The 17,581-nt window shown below is 41.6% G+C and overlaps 2 protein-coding genes across 3 annotated transcripts in view; both read left to right on the top strand.

Moving 5' to 3' along the window:
• Window positions 1–89: 89 nt before the first annotated feature.
• On the top strand, window positions 90–9,981 carry slc9a6a (solute carrier family 9 member A6a). The gene is made up of 16 exons (XM_061686014.1): window positions 90–515; window positions 1,201–1,400; window positions 2,161–2,238; window positions 2,346–2,422; window positions 2,511–2,623; window positions 3,698–3,803; window positions 5,109–5,250; window positions 5,591–5,696; window positions 5,775–5,863; window positions 5,956–6,069; window positions 6,304–6,415; window positions 7,019–7,172; window positions 8,236–8,266; window positions 8,356–8,441; window positions 8,671–8,776; window positions 9,413–9,981. The coding sequence occupies exons 1-16, from the start codon at window positions 200–202 to the stop codon at window positions 9,653–9,655; spliced, it is 2,073 nt and encodes a 690-aa protein (XP_061541998.1). The 5' UTR covers window positions 90–199; the 3' UTR covers window positions 9,656–9,981.
• Window positions 9,982–14,709: 4,728 nt separating this feature from the next.
• Window positions 14,710–17,581, top strand: part of fhl1a (four and a half LIM domains 1a) — a 16,929-nt gene continuing 14,057 nt past the window's right edge. The window contains exon 1 of one of the 2 annotated variants that reach the window (XM_061685011.1): window positions 14,710–14,798. The gene's annotated coding sequence lies outside the window, so the exon portion shown is untranslated. The remainder of the gene's footprint in view (window positions 14,799–17,581) is intronic. The other variant, XM_061685009.1, reaches the window with a different exon arrangement.

The raw sequence follows: 17,581 nt of genomic DNA, 5'->3' as shown, positions 1-17,581 counted from the left end.
TAATCTAGCCTGTACCCGTGCTGCTTTTAAGTTGAAGCCCATCCTACGCGTTCTGGAAAAACATACTTTTCACTTCCGAGTCGGAATCGGTTCCTCTTCTGATAGTTTTTTTTTTTTTAAACCTCCTCTGCAAGTCTTTGTGCAAGTTTTGGACCCAGCAACGTCGACGCCGCAGCGTTTGGCTGCCGAACATCAGGCCATGGGGCTTAACTGGACCGCCAGCCGAGGCCGCGGGGCGACGGGCGCGCTGCTGCCGCTGCTGGTGGTGAGCTTGTCGGCGTGCGTGTGCGTGTGCCGAGCATCCTCGTCGCCTCGGCAGCAGCAGCAAGAGGAGGAGGAGGACAGTGCCATGGAGAACATCGTCACGGAGAAGAAGGCTGAGGAGAGCCACCGGCAGGACAGCGCTGACCTGCTCATCTTCATCCTGCTCCTCACCCTTACCATCCTAACAATCTGGCTCTTCAAACACCGCCGGTTCCGCTTCTTGCACGAAACTGGACTAGCGATGATTTACGGTGAGCTTCAGCCGACGCACGTTCATAAACCACCATATTCACTCATGACTATTTGGAATTGGAATCGCTTAACGTGAGATTCTGGTTGGTTTACGAACCTAAAATAGGCCTCTTCGTATATGACGTTTCATCATGACAGTGAAGAAAAAAAAAAAAAAAAAAAAAACTCTTCCGGTAGCAAAGGTCTGAGTAAACAAACTCTTACATGTCATGTGACGAAGGCAGAGCGTTTGGGAAAACAGGGTAAACGGCTCGGTTTGACGTGCGGCTGACCACCTTGCTAACCAAAACAGCAGCATGTAAACAGTACTGCAGATCAATGAAAATGTGCAGTCTTACGATACAAGTTACGCGGTATTAAAGACGATCTGACGATGCGTGGAGGCAGCGTCTTTAATGGACGATTAACATTCCAGTGGTCGCACCACAATGTTGTGTGCGTCCATGTTTATGTCCCTCCAGGGACTAAATTTGTATGCGACAGATGAAGAATAACATTATAAAACGTTCTATGCAGAGGTGGGAGCAAGTTACATGTGCAGTCATAGCTTAGGTTGTAATTTTCAAGTGTCAAGCAAGCCCCAAGTTACTGTGGCAAGTCGAAGAAAGAAAAAGTACTCGAAGAAAGAAAAAAAAAAAAAGGAAAAATCAAAACAAATGGCTCATCATCTTGCCTTGCGGCCAGGTTTACTGGTGGGCGTGGTGCTGCGCTACGGCATCCACGTCCCGCGCGACATCAGCAACGTGACGCTGAGCTGCCACGTCAACGCCAGCCCCGCCACGCTGCTCGTCCAATCCCGCGGCAAGTTCTACGAGTACACGCTGAAGGGTGAGATCAGCGCCAGTGAGGTGGACGACGTGCAGGACAACGAGATGCTGCGCAAGGTTGGGGAAAAGTCCTACGTTTCGCAGTAAAATTCCCAAATTAAGAGAGATTTTATCGTCACGCCAGGCCGCCACATAGCTCCGCCCCTGTTTAAGTATAGGACAAACCGAAAGTTGCAACAACAAACTCCTCCTTCCACATTTCTTGAACGATTTGAAATCATTTCAACAAGATGAATTCAGGACATCTACGCAACTATTGACCAAATTCCCCAAGTTTTGACATTAAAATCCCCAAATTAGGAGAGATTTTACATATTTATATCATTCGTCCACATTTCTTGACTGATTTCAAACCATAACTTCAAAATGTTCAGTTAATTCAAGGACATCTACTAAAGTATTTACCGTATTTCCAAAGTCCCCAATTTTCACAGTTAAATTCTCACCTTAAGAGCAATTTTACATATTTACCTCCTTTCCAATTTCTTGGCTGATTCAAACCATTCCAACTTTGAACTCTTCAGATCATTTATCGCATTCCCCAAATTCACAAATTAAGAGACGTTTTAAATATGTATCTCCTCTGTCTACATTTCTTGACCGATTCAAACTGTTCAACTTATTTCGGATATTTACCGAACTACTTATCGCATTCCTACATTTCCCACATTTTTCACAATAAAATTGCGAGATCGAGAGCTAGTTTACATACATACGTAGCTCCTCCTCCCCCATTGCTCGACCGATTCTACAGAACTATTTGCCACGGAAGTTAATTTTTAGAACTGCTTGTTTGTCGTGCATCTGTGTAACTCAGGTGACGTTCGACCCCGAAGTCTTCTTTAACATCCTCCTGCCGCCCATCATCTTCCACGCTGGGTACAGCCTGAAACGGGTGCGCAAATTATTTTTGGGTCTCCTCTCGATGACATCATCAACAGAAGCTCAAGTACAGAGGAGAATCGTGTTTGAGGCATTTGATGGCGTCTGTCTTGTTTGCAGAGACACTTTTTCCGGAATATGGGCTCCATCCTGGCCTATGCCTTTTTGGGGACAGTGTTTTCCTGTTTTGTCATCGGGTAAGATTGTCACTTGTCACATCTGATATGATTTCCTATCATTTGTGGGATTTATATATTGATTTATTTTTTTTCATTTTTTTGCCAGTTTGTTGATGTATGGCTGTGTGACGCTGATGAAGCAGATGGGCCAACTCGGCGGAGAATTCTTCTTCACGGACTGTCTGTTCTTCGGCGCCATCGTGTCCGCCACCGACCCCGGTGCGTATCGAGTCTCCATTATTGACTGGCTTCAGAACTACATTAGCACCAATTGGTAGCCTGCACATTGATGAAGACCCACCTCATGCATAAAACAGAATGTTGCTGTTAAGATGCAACTTGCCCTACAGTGACCATTCCTCTAACGCAGTGATTTCCAGCCGATGTCACCTGATTGGTCCGAAAATGATCATTTATTAATGACAAATAACATATCTTTGTTCATCTATCTATCTATGCTAGCGACGTATAGTGATAGGCAGCAAGCAAAGCACTACTTTTTACCATTAGACTAGCGATTTCTAAACTGTATTTCTGATTAATTTTATCTTACTTTAAAAAAAAAAAAAAAAAAGTCCTCTTTTCGCCTTGTGAACCGCCATACAAGGATCAGTTGTGCTTCTTCTCGCACTGCGTAGCCATCATTAGCTCTGTGCGTCACTCACTACAAGTAAGCTACCATATATTTGTTTGTTTTTTTGTTTGTTTTTTTTGCTCTTAATTAGCTCTCAGAATAGAGAGAACGTTTGGAAGCTCTTGGCATGGACACGCAGAAGGACCTGTTGTGCTTCTTCTTGCGCTGCGTAACCATCATTGGCTCTGTGCTCACTCATTGCAAGTACAGTAAGCTACTGTCTGTATCTTTGGTTTTTTGGGGGGTTTTTTTGCGCTTAAGTAGCTCTCAGAATGACTCGAAAGGAAAGGAAAACTGTTCGCAATGGTGTTATTAGGAAGGTCATTACGATCGAACAAAAGAAGGAATTCATCACGACACATGAGGATGGTGTTCTTTTGTGATCTATTGCACAGTTTGTGCAATTGCAATAATAAAACTGGTATCTGTAGCGCTTTTATCAACACCAAGTCATGTCATTACTTCTAGTCCTAGACTTATTTAGAAGCCATAATTGGTTGATATTGATAGTAACACATGTAGCTTCTCAATAGCCACCAGAATAATACTTGTATTCTTTAAAGAAAAATGCCAAAATAGGCCCTATCTGGCATCTGGAAGATTTTTGTCACAGAGTCCACTAGCAGAGCATAAAGTTTTTGTCTTTTCCTTCGTCCTAGTGACGGTGCTGGCCATCTTCAACGAGCTGCAGGTGGACGTGGACTTGTATGCGCTGCTGTTCGGCGAGAGCGTGCTCAACGACGCCGTGGCCGTTGTTCTCTCCTCGTAAGGCTCACAAAAACGTCAACCTGCGTTTAGATTTCACATGTTCTAGTTCTAAAGATGGAAGCTGCGCAGTCATGACAACTCGGTCCAACTTTATGCTCTTTCACCAAAGATGTTTTCAACATTGTTATTGAATCTGTGGAGAAATGCAGTTGTGCCTAGAGATACGAGTGATCCAACTCACGAGTTCTTCGAGTTGTTTCTGTCTCGGAGCGAGCAAACGTAGTGGTGGGAGTATTTTGGGACAAATGAGACAAATCAGCAGTCAAGTCTGCTCTTTTAAATCTGTTTCTTATATTACGAGTCAGCAAACAAGTTAAACCTTTCACTGTTTTTATTATTATTGTTTGCACGTACGGTAGATGCTGAGAGACCAAACAAGTGGTGGTGTGGTTGATGTGTGGGGAAGAGGAATAAATAAAACTCCTTCTCCAGTCATGCTTGCTTGCAGCATCACTGCAGATTATAGTCCCGCTCGCTATTAGTGAAAAGCTGCTCGAGGGAATTTTGTTACGCTGCTCGAGGGAATTTTTGAGGAGAAGCGTGGTTCTGATTTGCAGCCCCTAACTGGACCCAATTGGGTTGGGTTCTTCCTATTTCACTTAAAGGGCATTTTGATTGTGGAACGCTGTTAAATATACAGAATGCCTCCTAAGAAAGGGAAAACCGCCTGATTGAACTCCCGCGGTGGCGACATGATCCGAAGTCGGAACGCCCCATAGCCTATCACTAACCTACGCTGATGCGGTAGTCAAATCATAATTATAGTAATTATGCACATACACAAACTCCAACTGATGCACACAATCCAACAAACACAATACACAGACAGCAATGCACACTCTCGCAAATCCTCTGCAACACGCACTCTCTCTCTCCAGCGCACACACACACACACACATTATCGAATAAACACACACATTCCGCAGCATATCTAACATATGCACACAGTCCAACACAAACATGCACACACGCACGACAGACACTTTTAGGCCATGAATCTTTAAAAAAAAAAAAAAGAGGCAAAAACATTAACGGTGTAAGTGTGCGTTCCTTCTTGTGTCACGTAACCATGTATATTCATAACTTCACACGTTTCTATGTATTTACCATTATAAACTGAGAGACCCTGGAATACGATCCTCTTTTTTTTGACTAGCATAGAAATACACATAATGGTGTGTCTGACACACCCATTATGAATAACATATCTAATGCGTATATTAGCAACCCAATACACCTGATCCATTTACGTCATATAGGGGATTGTCTTATTCATGAAAGTTTTGTGGATGTTGTTGCCAGGTCCATTGTGGCCTACCAGCCAGAGGGCGACAACAGCCACACTTTCGAGGTCGTGGCCCTGTTCAACTCCTTCGGCATGTTCCTCGGCATCTTCAGCGGCTCCTTTGCTCTCGGCGTGGCCACTGGCATCGTCACAGCGCTCATATCCTTTTCGTTTTAGGCTATTCCTTATTCTGCATACAGAACAACAAAGTTAGGCATATATATATATATATACATGTATATGATTTGCATGATGGCAGCAAAGCACTACGTATTCTAAATGAAACTCCTCAACTCACTTTAATATAGTTCTTTGGCACCAAGATACCACTAGATGGCGGCAAATCACTGAGTTTGTCTAAAGGAAGCTCTCCAACTCACTTCAACATAGTTCCTCAGCAACAAAATGCCACAAGACGGCGCCAAAGCAACATGTTATTATTTTAGGTTGCGTATATTATGTTTTCTGCGTGATTGAACTCCTTGACGACCGCCCGCACGTGACCAAGTTCACTAAGTTGAGAGATTTCCAGCTGCTGGAGACGGCCTTGTTCTTCCTCATGTCATGGAGCACCTTCCTATTGGCTGAGGCGTGTGGCTTTACAGGTAACACACGCACATGTGCACATTCTAACAGTATTTGCATACTGCAATTAAATCCTTTCACTGTCTGCAATGCCACAGGCGTGGTGGCGGTTTTGTTCTGTGGAATCACTCAGGCGCACTACACCTTCAACAACCTGTCTCCCGAGTCCCAGGACCGGACCAAGCAGGTCGGGCCAGATTGAAAACACACTGCTAATTATTAAGTTTTTGTTTTTTTAGGTGGGGGGGAGGTAGTAAATATGGTTTTGTTGTGTTGCAGCTGTTTGAGTTATTGAACTTCCTGGCGGAGAACTTCATCTTCTCCTACATGGGTCTGACCCTCTTCACCTTCCAGAACCACATCTTTAACCCCATGTTCATCGTCGGGGCATTTGTATCTTTTTGGAAAGAAAACGTGTTCGCAAAGGGTGAAAATCCAGAGGCAACTGAGGCCCAAAATGTTTGTAATTGCCTATGGATGCCACAAGATGGCAGCAAAACAATATTTTTATATTAGACATGGCTTTTGCCCGGCCAAAGATCTGTGAATTTGCGAATTCCGGACCGCAAATATGTGAGTGTTCACTGTATTCAGCCTGTTGTCCTCCTTTACCAACTTCCCATCTAGCTGGCAGTCTTCCTGGGCCGAGCGGCCAACATCTACCCCCTGTCCTTCCTCCTCAATCTGGGCCGACGCAACAAAATACGATCCAACTTCCAGCACATGATGATGTTTGCGGGTTAGTCACACGCTTGTAACCATAATTATGGACTTTTACGCCGGAGGCTGTAGTAAGTCACATCTGCGATAGTAATTAGGTAGTCTCAATTTTTAACTTTCAAGTTCTAAATTACTTCGGTTAAGCAATTAGTCATAAGTCATACAATCCTGTTCAGGCACAACATATATTTGCACATTAGCCACTTTCCCCCATAGTGTTAGCATGTAGCTTCAACGCTATCTCTGCTTGCGTTAATTAGCTGTACGCATTCACAATCGTGTAGTGTTTTAATGGTTCCAAAACAGGTTTCTGTAGTCTATTACGTTGTCTTCTCACTCAAACGCATCACCAACATGAAGCCGTAGTTTCTCGTCTACCTGTATAAAATACGCTCTCGAGTATAATATGCACTGCCAAAATCAGGAATTGCCATTGCCAACCCCCACCGCACAACACTGCCAGGTCCCCAACTGGCAGTCATTGGCCCTACCCGTGTATCAGTGCCCCCCCCTTATATGAAATGTTCAGAGTTCCCTCCAGTATATTTGCTTTTAATGAGGTGGCCTCAGGTCACGTTTTTTTCTTGTGGTGAGTTTTTGGGTTTCCCACTTTCCTCAACAGGACTGCGGGGCGCCATGACGTTCGCCCTGTCCATTCGAGACACGGCCACGTACGCGCGGCAGATGATGTTCTCCACCACGCTGCTCGTGGTCTTCTTCACCGTGTGGTTCTTCGGCGGCGGCACTACGCAGATGTTGTCGTGCCAGCGCATACGGTACCGACATTCCCAACCCTCCATTCAATTGTATTATATATCAAAGTATTGAGGCGCAGCTCATAATTAATGAGTTAGCGGAAGTTAGCCTTCTGACTTGCATACACATTTAGATTGGAACTGATACTTTTGTCCATATTAGGCTTTACTACTACTAGACCAGGGCTGTCAAACTCAAATTCACGGTGGGTCAAAATAAACAATTGGGACAATGTCGCGGGCCAAACTCAATATTTAATGAAAAATCACTGCAATGTGCATGTTTCCATTTTCTGCAGAAATGTAGCGTTAAAGTTTATCATATGACAACAAATTTACATTTTCCTTAAACACTGAATCTGGAATAAATATTATAAACACGAGAAATCAAATTTGCGATAAAAGACATTAGTGGTGTTTGTTGTTTTGTATTTAAATAGATAACATGAATTCTTCTGTCTGTCTATCTTCTATTTATCTATCTGCAACTACCTTTCTTTTTGATGTAAGTCAAAACAATCCAAAAAAATAAGAATGTCTCAATAAAAATCCAAACCTCAAACTATTAACACTCCCTGCCTAGGAGTCGATAAAGGGCATTAAAAAAAACATTAATTCAATTATGTTATATTCTTTGCTACAGCTACGTTGCTCCACACACGACAAACAGGTCTGCCTTTTACTTTAGTGAACAGATAATCTGCCTCCCACCAGGCAGTGAACTGTTTTCCATCTTTCGTTTGGCCATTTTTAGGAAGGGGGAGTGTAAATTTGCTCGAGGAGACCGGTAGGATAGTTGCTAACGACTGCAACAGAAAGGGACTGATGGGCCAACACACTAGCAAAGCATTCTGGGATTTGTAATAGTGGCGCATATGCTACATGGCGGGCCAGCTCTAATACACATTTAATATGGTCTTGCGGGCCAAATAGAATTACATTGTGGGGCAAACTTGGCCCCCGGGCCTGAGTTTGACATATATGTACTAGACTGTTCCTTAAGTAATTGTTCCACGTGTCCCGTTTCCAGACAAATGTACACAACTCAAACTTTCTTTTTTTTTCTTTCCCTTTCCCTGAACAGGGTGGGAGTGGACTCTGATCAAGACAACTCTGTGAGTGTGGCGGTGCTGTCTATATATGACTATAGACACGCAAAAAAAAAAAAAAAACATACAAATTAACATTGACTGTGTTTATACAGATGAGCGTCGGCGAAGGTCCCGAGCGACAAAGCACCAAACAGGAAAGCGCCTGGCTTTTCCGAATCTGGTACAACTTTGACCACAAGTATCCTTGCTTTTTAATATGAGGGTGTTGTTTTTGTGATTTGAGGATTAAGCATGGCTCAGCCAGCAGGGGTTAGTGTCACGTCATAATTATTGACAGTGTGGAGTTAAAAGTCTGAATTGAATATGGGGTTAGTGTCACGTCATAATTATTGACAGTGTGGAGTTAAAAGTCTGAATTGAATATGTATAATTTGCAAAGTTTTTTTTCCTTGACTGGAGTTCCCCAGCTACCTGAAGCCCATCCTGACCCACAGCGGCCCTCCGCTCACAGCCACGCTGCCCGCCTGCTGCGGCCCCCTGGCTCGCTTCCTCACCAGCCCGCAGGCCTTTGAGGTAAGACGCCGTTTACTGATTTCATTTTTAACCGTGATGAGATTCCACTTGACTTGTTTTGATGTTTTAACACTCAGGAAGGAAAAAAAATGCACGCTGTGTTACCATAAAATACCATTTTCAGCACCACAAATGTGTCATTGTCAGGAATATTGATGGTAAATTGATGGAATATTGATGGTAAAATGGGTGCATTGATACAATACACTTTGTATTATACATTCATTTCCCTCACTGACCAACGTCACTGTCTCGAGAGCCACCATGTACATTGTCCTTCCTCCAAAAGCGCTGGAACAAGGGAGGAGGCCAATTGTTTTATTTTTGTTGTAGACTTTTGGGTCTGAAACAGGACCTGAAAGATGCGTGCACAACTTTCTGTGCAAAGTATGTCCATCCATCATTTGCGACAATACAACCGTTGTCATTTTCCCCTCGAAAAATAATCAAATGTTATGTCACTTTACCACATTTTAAGTGCCATCGATGTACACGATGCAAGTATATTGACGGGGAAATATTGTTTAAAAAATGATAACTTAAAAATGTGTGATTTATTCTAGTCATGAATGATGACCAACGATATAGCGGGGGTTCACTGTAAATGAATTACATTGGAATCTTTCCTCTGATCAGAACGAATGTCAGATCAAGGACGACGACTCCGACCTCATCCTGACCGACGGCGACGTCAACCTCAACTACGGCGACATCACCGTCAGCACCGACGGCACGCGCACCCACGCGGCCGCGGTCGCCGACGACCCCGACCGGGAGCTGGCGTACGGCGATCACGAGCTTGTGATGAGGGGCACGCGCCTGGTGCTGCCCATGGACGACTCAGAGCCGCCCTTCACAGACCCCCGCTGCCGCTTGTGAGGGCGCCGTGGCCCGCTTCCATCTCGCTTGTCCCGCTACCTCGTCACGCCGCCATCACTGTAATGTCGTCCCATTGATTTGCCACTTTCAGTTCTGAGGGTCACCTCGTTGTAGCATCGCACAGCATGTGTTCTGTGTGGCGAGCCGTTTGAGTTTTACTAGTGTGCTGAATTGTGCATGAACTAGTACGCTTTTTGTCTTCACCGGTAAGACAATTCAGTACACTAGTTGAACGACTGTCTAACTAGTGTCGCGGTTTGGTATTCACAAATACGCTGATTTTTTTATTTTATTTATTTATTTTTATTTTTGGGGGGGGGGGGGGGGGGGGGGTTAAGCTATCGTTTTGTTATTTTGCGCTCAGGCCAAAGCCATGTCTAACGTAAAAATATGTCTGTGGTGCCATCCTAGGGGCCAAAGAACAGTGTTGAAGTGAGAGGAGGAGCTTCATTGACTTTATCGCCATCTCTTAAAAACTTATGGACGGCAATCACAAATCATTATGGATGGCCGTCAGTTACTCGCAGATTTTCACGATTCGCGCCAGGGCCCGGTCCCGTTCCTCCGTCAATAAGCATACGAGTAGATGGGCAATTCAGTGCACTAGTAGGATATTGACTTAAATGCTCAAACGGCTTGCCATAGTTCTGACACTATAGCAGCACCACTGTAACATTGACGTGCATGCTGACGATTTTTCTCAGCTTGTTCTTTGGAGCTAGATGGCGTTTAGTCGCGTTTGGGTTCTTCCACCCGGAATGTCGCCACTCGGCAGCATGTGCGCCGTCAATCAAGTGCCTGAGAAGTGTAGTTTTCAAAGTGGTTGTAGTATCGAGGGTCTGCCAGGAGGGGGCGTGAGGTAGCATTTTGCTCAGCATTCGGGGCCTTGAGATTGCCAATGCGCAAATTGGATCCGAGCCGCTGACAGAACATTGTGCACGTGTGTGTGTTGGGGAGCGTTTTGACTGCGTTTGACAACCTTTTTCCATTTCCTTCACTTAGCTCAGCTTTGTGCTGCTGCTTTTATATGCGCAAACCTCCACAGAGGTAAACAATCCTAATTTGTTTCTGTTTAGAATTGCCCGCAGATGCCGCAAGACAGCGGCAAGTCACTACTTTTGTCCAAGTAGCTCCTTTGATTCACTTCAACATAGTTCCTTGGCACCAAGCTGGTGGAAAAGTACCACTTTTGTCCAAAGGAAGCTCCTTTACTCACTTCAACAAAGTCTCTGGGCTCTAAAAAACCACAAAATGATGAAAAACATTAATAATAATTGTCAAATAGAAGAATCTGCGAATCTCGAATAGGGAGGGGAACATTATACTTCCATTTTAAAAAGTGAAACTCAGATATTATAGCAGTGTTTCCCGACCTTTACTGCGCCAGAGGCATTTATTATTTTCGAAAAATCTCACGTCACCAAACCAAAAAAAAAAAAAAAAGTTTTAAATCATAAAAACTATACATACTGAAATAATGAGTGTTGCATTTTGGTATTTATCAGTCACATAGATGAATAATAATAGCCATCTGTTTCTTTAGTGCTTATTTCTCGCTAGGGTAAGCAGGAGCCTAGCCCAGCTGACTTTGGGTGAGAGGCAGGGTACACACCTTAGACTGGTTGCCAGCCAATCACAGGGCAGAGGATTATTAATAAGTTAATTTGCGCAAATGTGTTATTTCAAAAGTGTGTATTGGAAGTGGTAGCCCGTTCGCATTAATCAGTACTCAAGAAGTAGGTCTTAGTTTGTAAAAGTTTGGTGACCCCTGATGTAAATGACATACAGATGTGCCGCACTGGAGCTGAACACAAAAGGCCTTCAGTGGTTATTTGTGAGCAGCAGCTGTCTAGCGCGGGCTGTTTTAACAGGAAGCGTTGATAGGACGTCGCCATGGCGACCGCCATGTTGTCGTGGAGCCCAGCCAGAAAACATGGCGCGCACCAGCCGCACTGTGTGTGTGTGTGTTGGCAATGATACGGAGGTGGAAGGAAGGAAGAGGATGGCCTTCCACTGTTATCTTCTGCTGTGCAGGAACTCGAAAATCATTAGTTTTGTTGTTGTTTTGCTTCTATTTTATGGTCCCAATGCTTCTCAACAACATCCGCAGAATATATATATTTTTTAATTTTCTGACATTCATACTTTTATTTTTTGTGTGTGTGTTCTCTGTCATTGTTATTTTGTTGCAGAAAGGACATTAAGACCAAGAAAGAAACCTTATATTTGCACTCATTTATCTGTCACTTTGATTGATGTGTTAAAAGGTTGTGTGCATGTGCATGTATGTGTGTGTGAAGTGGGCGGTTGCCCTGAATGAAAAAAGAAAGAGAAAAAAAAAAAAATGTCTGAAATCTAAATGTAATGAATGATCAGTTAAGCTTGTCTAATTGATGTCAAATAAATAAATTGTACATTGCTTACCGTATTCAATCCATCTGTAGCATTCAGATATTTTATTTGTTTGTATGCTGTTGCCATGGATATGACAAAACAAAAGCATGAATCACCCTCCTGTTGGACTCTGAGGGGGGGGGGGGGCAAGAGAAAAACAAAATATATGACCTATAATAAAGAAGCTGTTTTTCTGTGGATGGTACTGACGAAAGAGGCTTGCTGTGTCCAATTAATACAGCAAGTTCTGCTTTTGTGCATTTTCCGTGCCAGCGAGTTTGTGTGTGTGTGGATGAGTCACACATCATGTGGCAGGTACTGTTTCTATCAGTGTAAATATCTTCTTACCTGTTGTCATGTGTGCTAAAAGATGGGAAGAAATAAAAAGGAGCCTGTGCTTTGGATGAAAACATGGCACCTCATTAGCCCTGTTTCATTTGTCATTTATTTTTCAGGACAGCCAACTGTATTATATCCTGTGATAATGAGAATAATGCAGGTATCACGACATCAATATTGATATTAAAACTCATTCACTGCCAGCCTTCCCAGTTAGCATGGATATTTGACTTCTAAAGCCGTCAATGGCAGTGAATGTGCATATTTTCATGTGTGTTTTTTATTATTATTTGCAGTGACCTTGACCAAGAAGTGTAATAAATGAACCTGTGTAGAATATTGCTTTAACTTTGATATTAACATATTCCTTCCTGTCGCGCGAGTCGTATTTAGCCATTGTCCTGAGTATTGTAGACATGCATCAGACATGATCTCATGACTTCACAAAACCAATTTTCTTCTTGTCCATTGCGGAATGTATAAGTGAGAGTGTCACTGATGTTCACACTGGATCACTTTTTTGGCAACATTGAGGTGAAACCAGACAGATGTGCACATACTTTTCCTGGAGAATGAGTCATCTTCATGTCATTCTTGTGTTTATGTCCAAAGAAGGAGCGCAAGAGAGCATGTCCACTTCACAGTTGTTGTTTTTTTTCTCTAAGAGTAGAAAAGGTTGGAATGCTGCAGGGATTGATATTACATATTGATGCAAAGACTGCCTCTCGTGATTCATTGTTTAAAGCTTAATCAATGTTTTAGAGAAACAGAAAAGTGTATTTTCTGGCACCACTTTGACACCTACTATCAGTAGTTTTTAGTATTTGCTTTGTATGATTTCACTGTTTCAAAGAACAACAGGTGTATGTTTCTGCGGGAACCTCAGCGAATGTGGTGGAACACAGACAGTTCACTGGACTGTTACAAGCTCCCGAGTGAACAGCACCCCCACCATCCCATTAAAAAAAAAAAAAATGCAGTAGTGCCTTGAGATATGAGTTTAATTTGTTCTGTGACCATGGTTCTATCTTAAACCATTCGTATCTCAAATGATTGAACAGTAATTAATCTGTTTAAGGCCACCCTCTGCTCAAAAAAATACCCAATTTTTGTTCAAGTTTATTCACAAGACAAACTGCACTCAATAGTATCATAGAGGTATAAAAACATAACATTTCCTCACCACATAATCAGCAAACTGCAAAAAATGTGAGCACAAAACATGACTGTACCTGAAATTTTGTCCTTTTCTTCTACAGGGTTTATCGCCGGTTGTAAACTAGCTTGATGGTGCCTTAGCACTACCAACTGAGATTGTGCAAGGAAACCAACGTGAATTGATGGTGGCAGTGATGCGAATGATGCAAGGTTTGCCGCCGCCATCTAGCAGTGGGGGGTCTGAAGTGCATGCGTGGCTCAGATTTTTTTGCTCGTCAGTTCTCGAGGCTGTTTTAAGCTCTCTCTCTAACACGGTTATCACTGTCTCATAAAAATTTTTTAAATAAATGCACACATTCATGGAATGTAGTTTTACTGTTTCAAGATTCCCACCCTTTTCTTTGATTTAACACATTGACAAATCAAAAATGTATTTCAGTCGACACGTGTCAAAGTTGAGTGTTCACAAACTTTGTAGCATTTAGAATAGAAAATAATTTTGTAATATTTTCATTTTTGTGTATTTGGGGTCACTTTAGTCATCAAACCTTTAGAGTGAAAAAGAATTAGCTACAGAGTCAAATTTGACCAGAACAGTATGTAAGGGTTAAAAAAACCCAAAATTTTTTCACTTGTTTTATCCTTTTTACGTAAACATATTTATGTTTTTTTTAGGCCGACTGGAATTGTCTGGTAGTGGTTTTTACTTCATGTTAGTTTACATCCTCATTCGTGAAGTTATATTTTTTTCTACAGCGTTAATTCACAACTGAAGGAGAACAATGGGCACAACAACAGCCGTATCAGCAACAGTAATAATGACGACCCCAATAAGACAATGTTTAAGTTGTTTTATATTTATGGAGGGACTGTTTTACACTGCAGTATAACAAGATGTATTAATTGTGTTAATTTTAACAGTGTATCTTTTATGAGCCTTCAGTTTGAAATTCACAATAGAACTGAATAAATATAGAATCATTATAGAAAGTAACCTTAGTGTAACTATGTCTTCATTTTTCTCCTAATGTCATTTGCCAAAGCTTCCAAATTCTTAGTTGAGGTCATTGTTTGTGAGCACTTATAGGGGTTTGGCTTATGTCCTGCACTTTTTCCCCTGTTTTTTTTTTTTTTTTTTTGCATGCTTGTTCCTCCCTCCTGATTTCGCTGTAGCTTTTAAGAGGCGCGCACATTTCACTGCACGGCCAACAGACCAGCGGACAGGACCCACACAATCTTATTCTTTAAGGAGGTGAGTTCAGTTATGTGATATATATGCTAAAAACTACATATCACAAATGACCCTCAATGACAAACAACTGACCTAGTCATCTCTTTATGGACTTATTGTTGCTTCTCTTGTGCTACAGGTGATGCACTTGGCTTTATTTGCTTATTTGTGCACATTTTAATCCTTAATAGATGTGTTTAACATCTGTTTATTATACTGTCAGTGGAATAATTGCCTGCTCCTTGTCATTCGTTTACATTTCTGAATTGCTCATACATACTGTAAGTACTGTAATGTATAGATGTCACAGGTCTATTACTAAACTAGAGAAGGGATTTATTACCTCAGCCAGTTGCATCAGATTGTTGGCAATAAATCCTTGCGCTACCCCAAAAAAAGAATGGCATTCAGTTATTCACTGAAAAATTATAGAACAATTCGAGGTGGAGGACATCACGCAGGACTATTTAGGAATTTATTAAAAAAAAAAAAAAAAAAACATTTGTACAGAATATGGGAAACAATTCTAAATAAAAAGTTGCGTTTGCTTAATGTTTTAATGTGTTCCTCACAATTATATTTTCTTAGTGAACACCAAAAATTAAGGTGTTGGATCAACTTCATATTTTTTTATGCAATTATGAGCGACGCAGACAATCAAATTGTATTATCTTACAATAACATTTTATTGTATTTATTGTCTGGGAATTTCTATAAATATTTGCATCTGGAATTTTCCCCCAAATTTTAAATCTTTTATTGTATTTATTTATTTATTTGTGGGGAGGGGGGGGTGGAATTAAGATGCATTCTTGTTTCATATTTGACAATAAAATGGGTAGGAGTAGGCGGCACGGTGTACGACTGGTTAGCACATCTGCCTCACAGTTCTGAGGACCGGGGTTCAAATCCCGGCCCCGCCTTTGTGGAGTTTGCAATCTTTTCCCCGTGCCTGCGTGGGTTTTCTCCGGGCAACTCCGGTTTCCTCCCACGTCCCAAAAATATGCATGGTAGGTTGATTGAAGACTCTAAATTGCCCTTGAGTGCGAATGTGTGCGCAAATGGTTGTTCGTTTATATGTGTGCCCTGCAATTGGCTGGCGAGCAGTTCAGGGTGTACCCCGCCTCTCGCCCGAAGTTGGCTAGGATAGGCTCCACCACGCCCGTGACCCTTGTGAGGATAAAGCGGTGCGGAAAATGGATGGATGGATGGATGGGTAGGAGTAGGACTAGATAAATTATATACTTCATTGTACTTTATTTTGTATGTATTTGCTTTTTTTGTAAGTACACTAAAATGAAACTATAAATAAAAACTAAACAAATATATTTTTAGGGGGTATTTTTTATCTCAGTATGGTATACATATACACTGTACTGTATATATAATAATATATTGAGGAAGTACTGCATGCATTTTAAGCAATTCATCATACTGTACATCAGTGGCAATTCGGCATTAAGGGAAAAGTTAGGCAGCACCCCACCAGATCCAGCAGGTGGCACTGTGTTGAAAAAAGCCCATTATTTATTCTCATCTATTCTTAATTCAATGGCAAAATGAATGTGTACATATACATTATTATGACACGCTCTTTCGTTTTATATTGGAATATATTTTTTAGTGTACCTCTGGTTGTTGCCGTTTGTCACTGTCTTTTGTTTTTGTTTTTTTTTTTGCTCTGTCAAGGCAGCTGAGACCTCTGGATCAAGTTGTCATGTTTGAATTTCCCTTTGAGCCGTGTGAACTCTACCTTACTGTATATTACAATTCTTGTGGAATGGATATAGGGTAGCACATAAGACAAAAGTGTAAATGGAGAGTACTGTACTGTGTTATATTGTAGTTTTCCTGCTATGTGGTCTGGGTAAGAGACTTTTGATAGTCTTACCTCCCTTCGCCTTTTGGGTCTCTCCCAAACCAAACGTATGATGTCATCATGTATAAAACCCACTGCTTTCTCTCCAGGATGACATCATCCTCTTTCTCGAACCCATAAAACGTTTCTCAGGCGTTCTGAAAAATACTGTGATGCTGCTGCACAAAAGAAGCTTTATTTCTAAAAATTTTACATAAAGTCAGCACAAAAGCACCAGATAGGAGTCATGTATTGAGTCAGCTACGGGTTGAAAATCAAAACGCACCTTGCAGTGGCATTTAAACCTTTACCAGGCTCTTGAGATACACCTAAAGTAATAATAAATGCCAATATTTGTGTTCATTACAGCATCAACATTCACACTAATAAAACTTCGCCACTTGTCTGAATCGTTCTTTTCCTAAAAAGACAAAGTATGATCTTGCACTGTTCCAAAAAACAAAAGATTTGAGCTCTCGATGTTTCATTTGAAACCTAATTCAATCTGTTCCCGTTTGCACAAACGATAAGCAGTTTGTTTTGCATTTGGTTGCCTGAGAGCAGTAATTCCCAAACATGGCCAAAGTTGGCTTGTAAATGCATTTACTCCATTACATTTACAGTGCTTATGTAACTTTTGGGATAAATTGTACTTGCCAAAGTACTTTGAGAGAAATATTTTATTTAAATAAAGGAAGTGATGTTACATTTATAGCAGTCCACTATATTTACTTTTTTACTACATTTTTAGATAAATTGTACATCTTTGAGTAGTTTCAAGGCAAGATACTTTTTACTTCTATTTGAGTAAAAGAAGAGATGCGAGACGAACTCTGTTGCATTTAGTTTTATCAACATTTACATTCACTTTTTGAATAAGTGGTACTTGTTTGAGTATTTTGCGTTTTACTTTAGTGAAAAATGAGACAACTACATTTACTCAGAT

This window comes from Phycodurus eques, chromosome 9, assembly GCF_024500275.1.
Source record: "Phycodurus eques isolate BA_2022a chromosome 9, UOR_Pequ_1.1, whole genome shotgun sequence".
In the NCBI taxonomy this organism is placed as follows: Eukaryota; Metazoa; Chordata; class Actinopteri; order Syngnathiformes; family Syngnathidae; genus Phycodurus; species Phycodurus eques.
The sequence above is the reverse complement of the archived record's forward strand: the minus strand, read 5'-3'. Positions and strand labels throughout refer to the sequence as shown.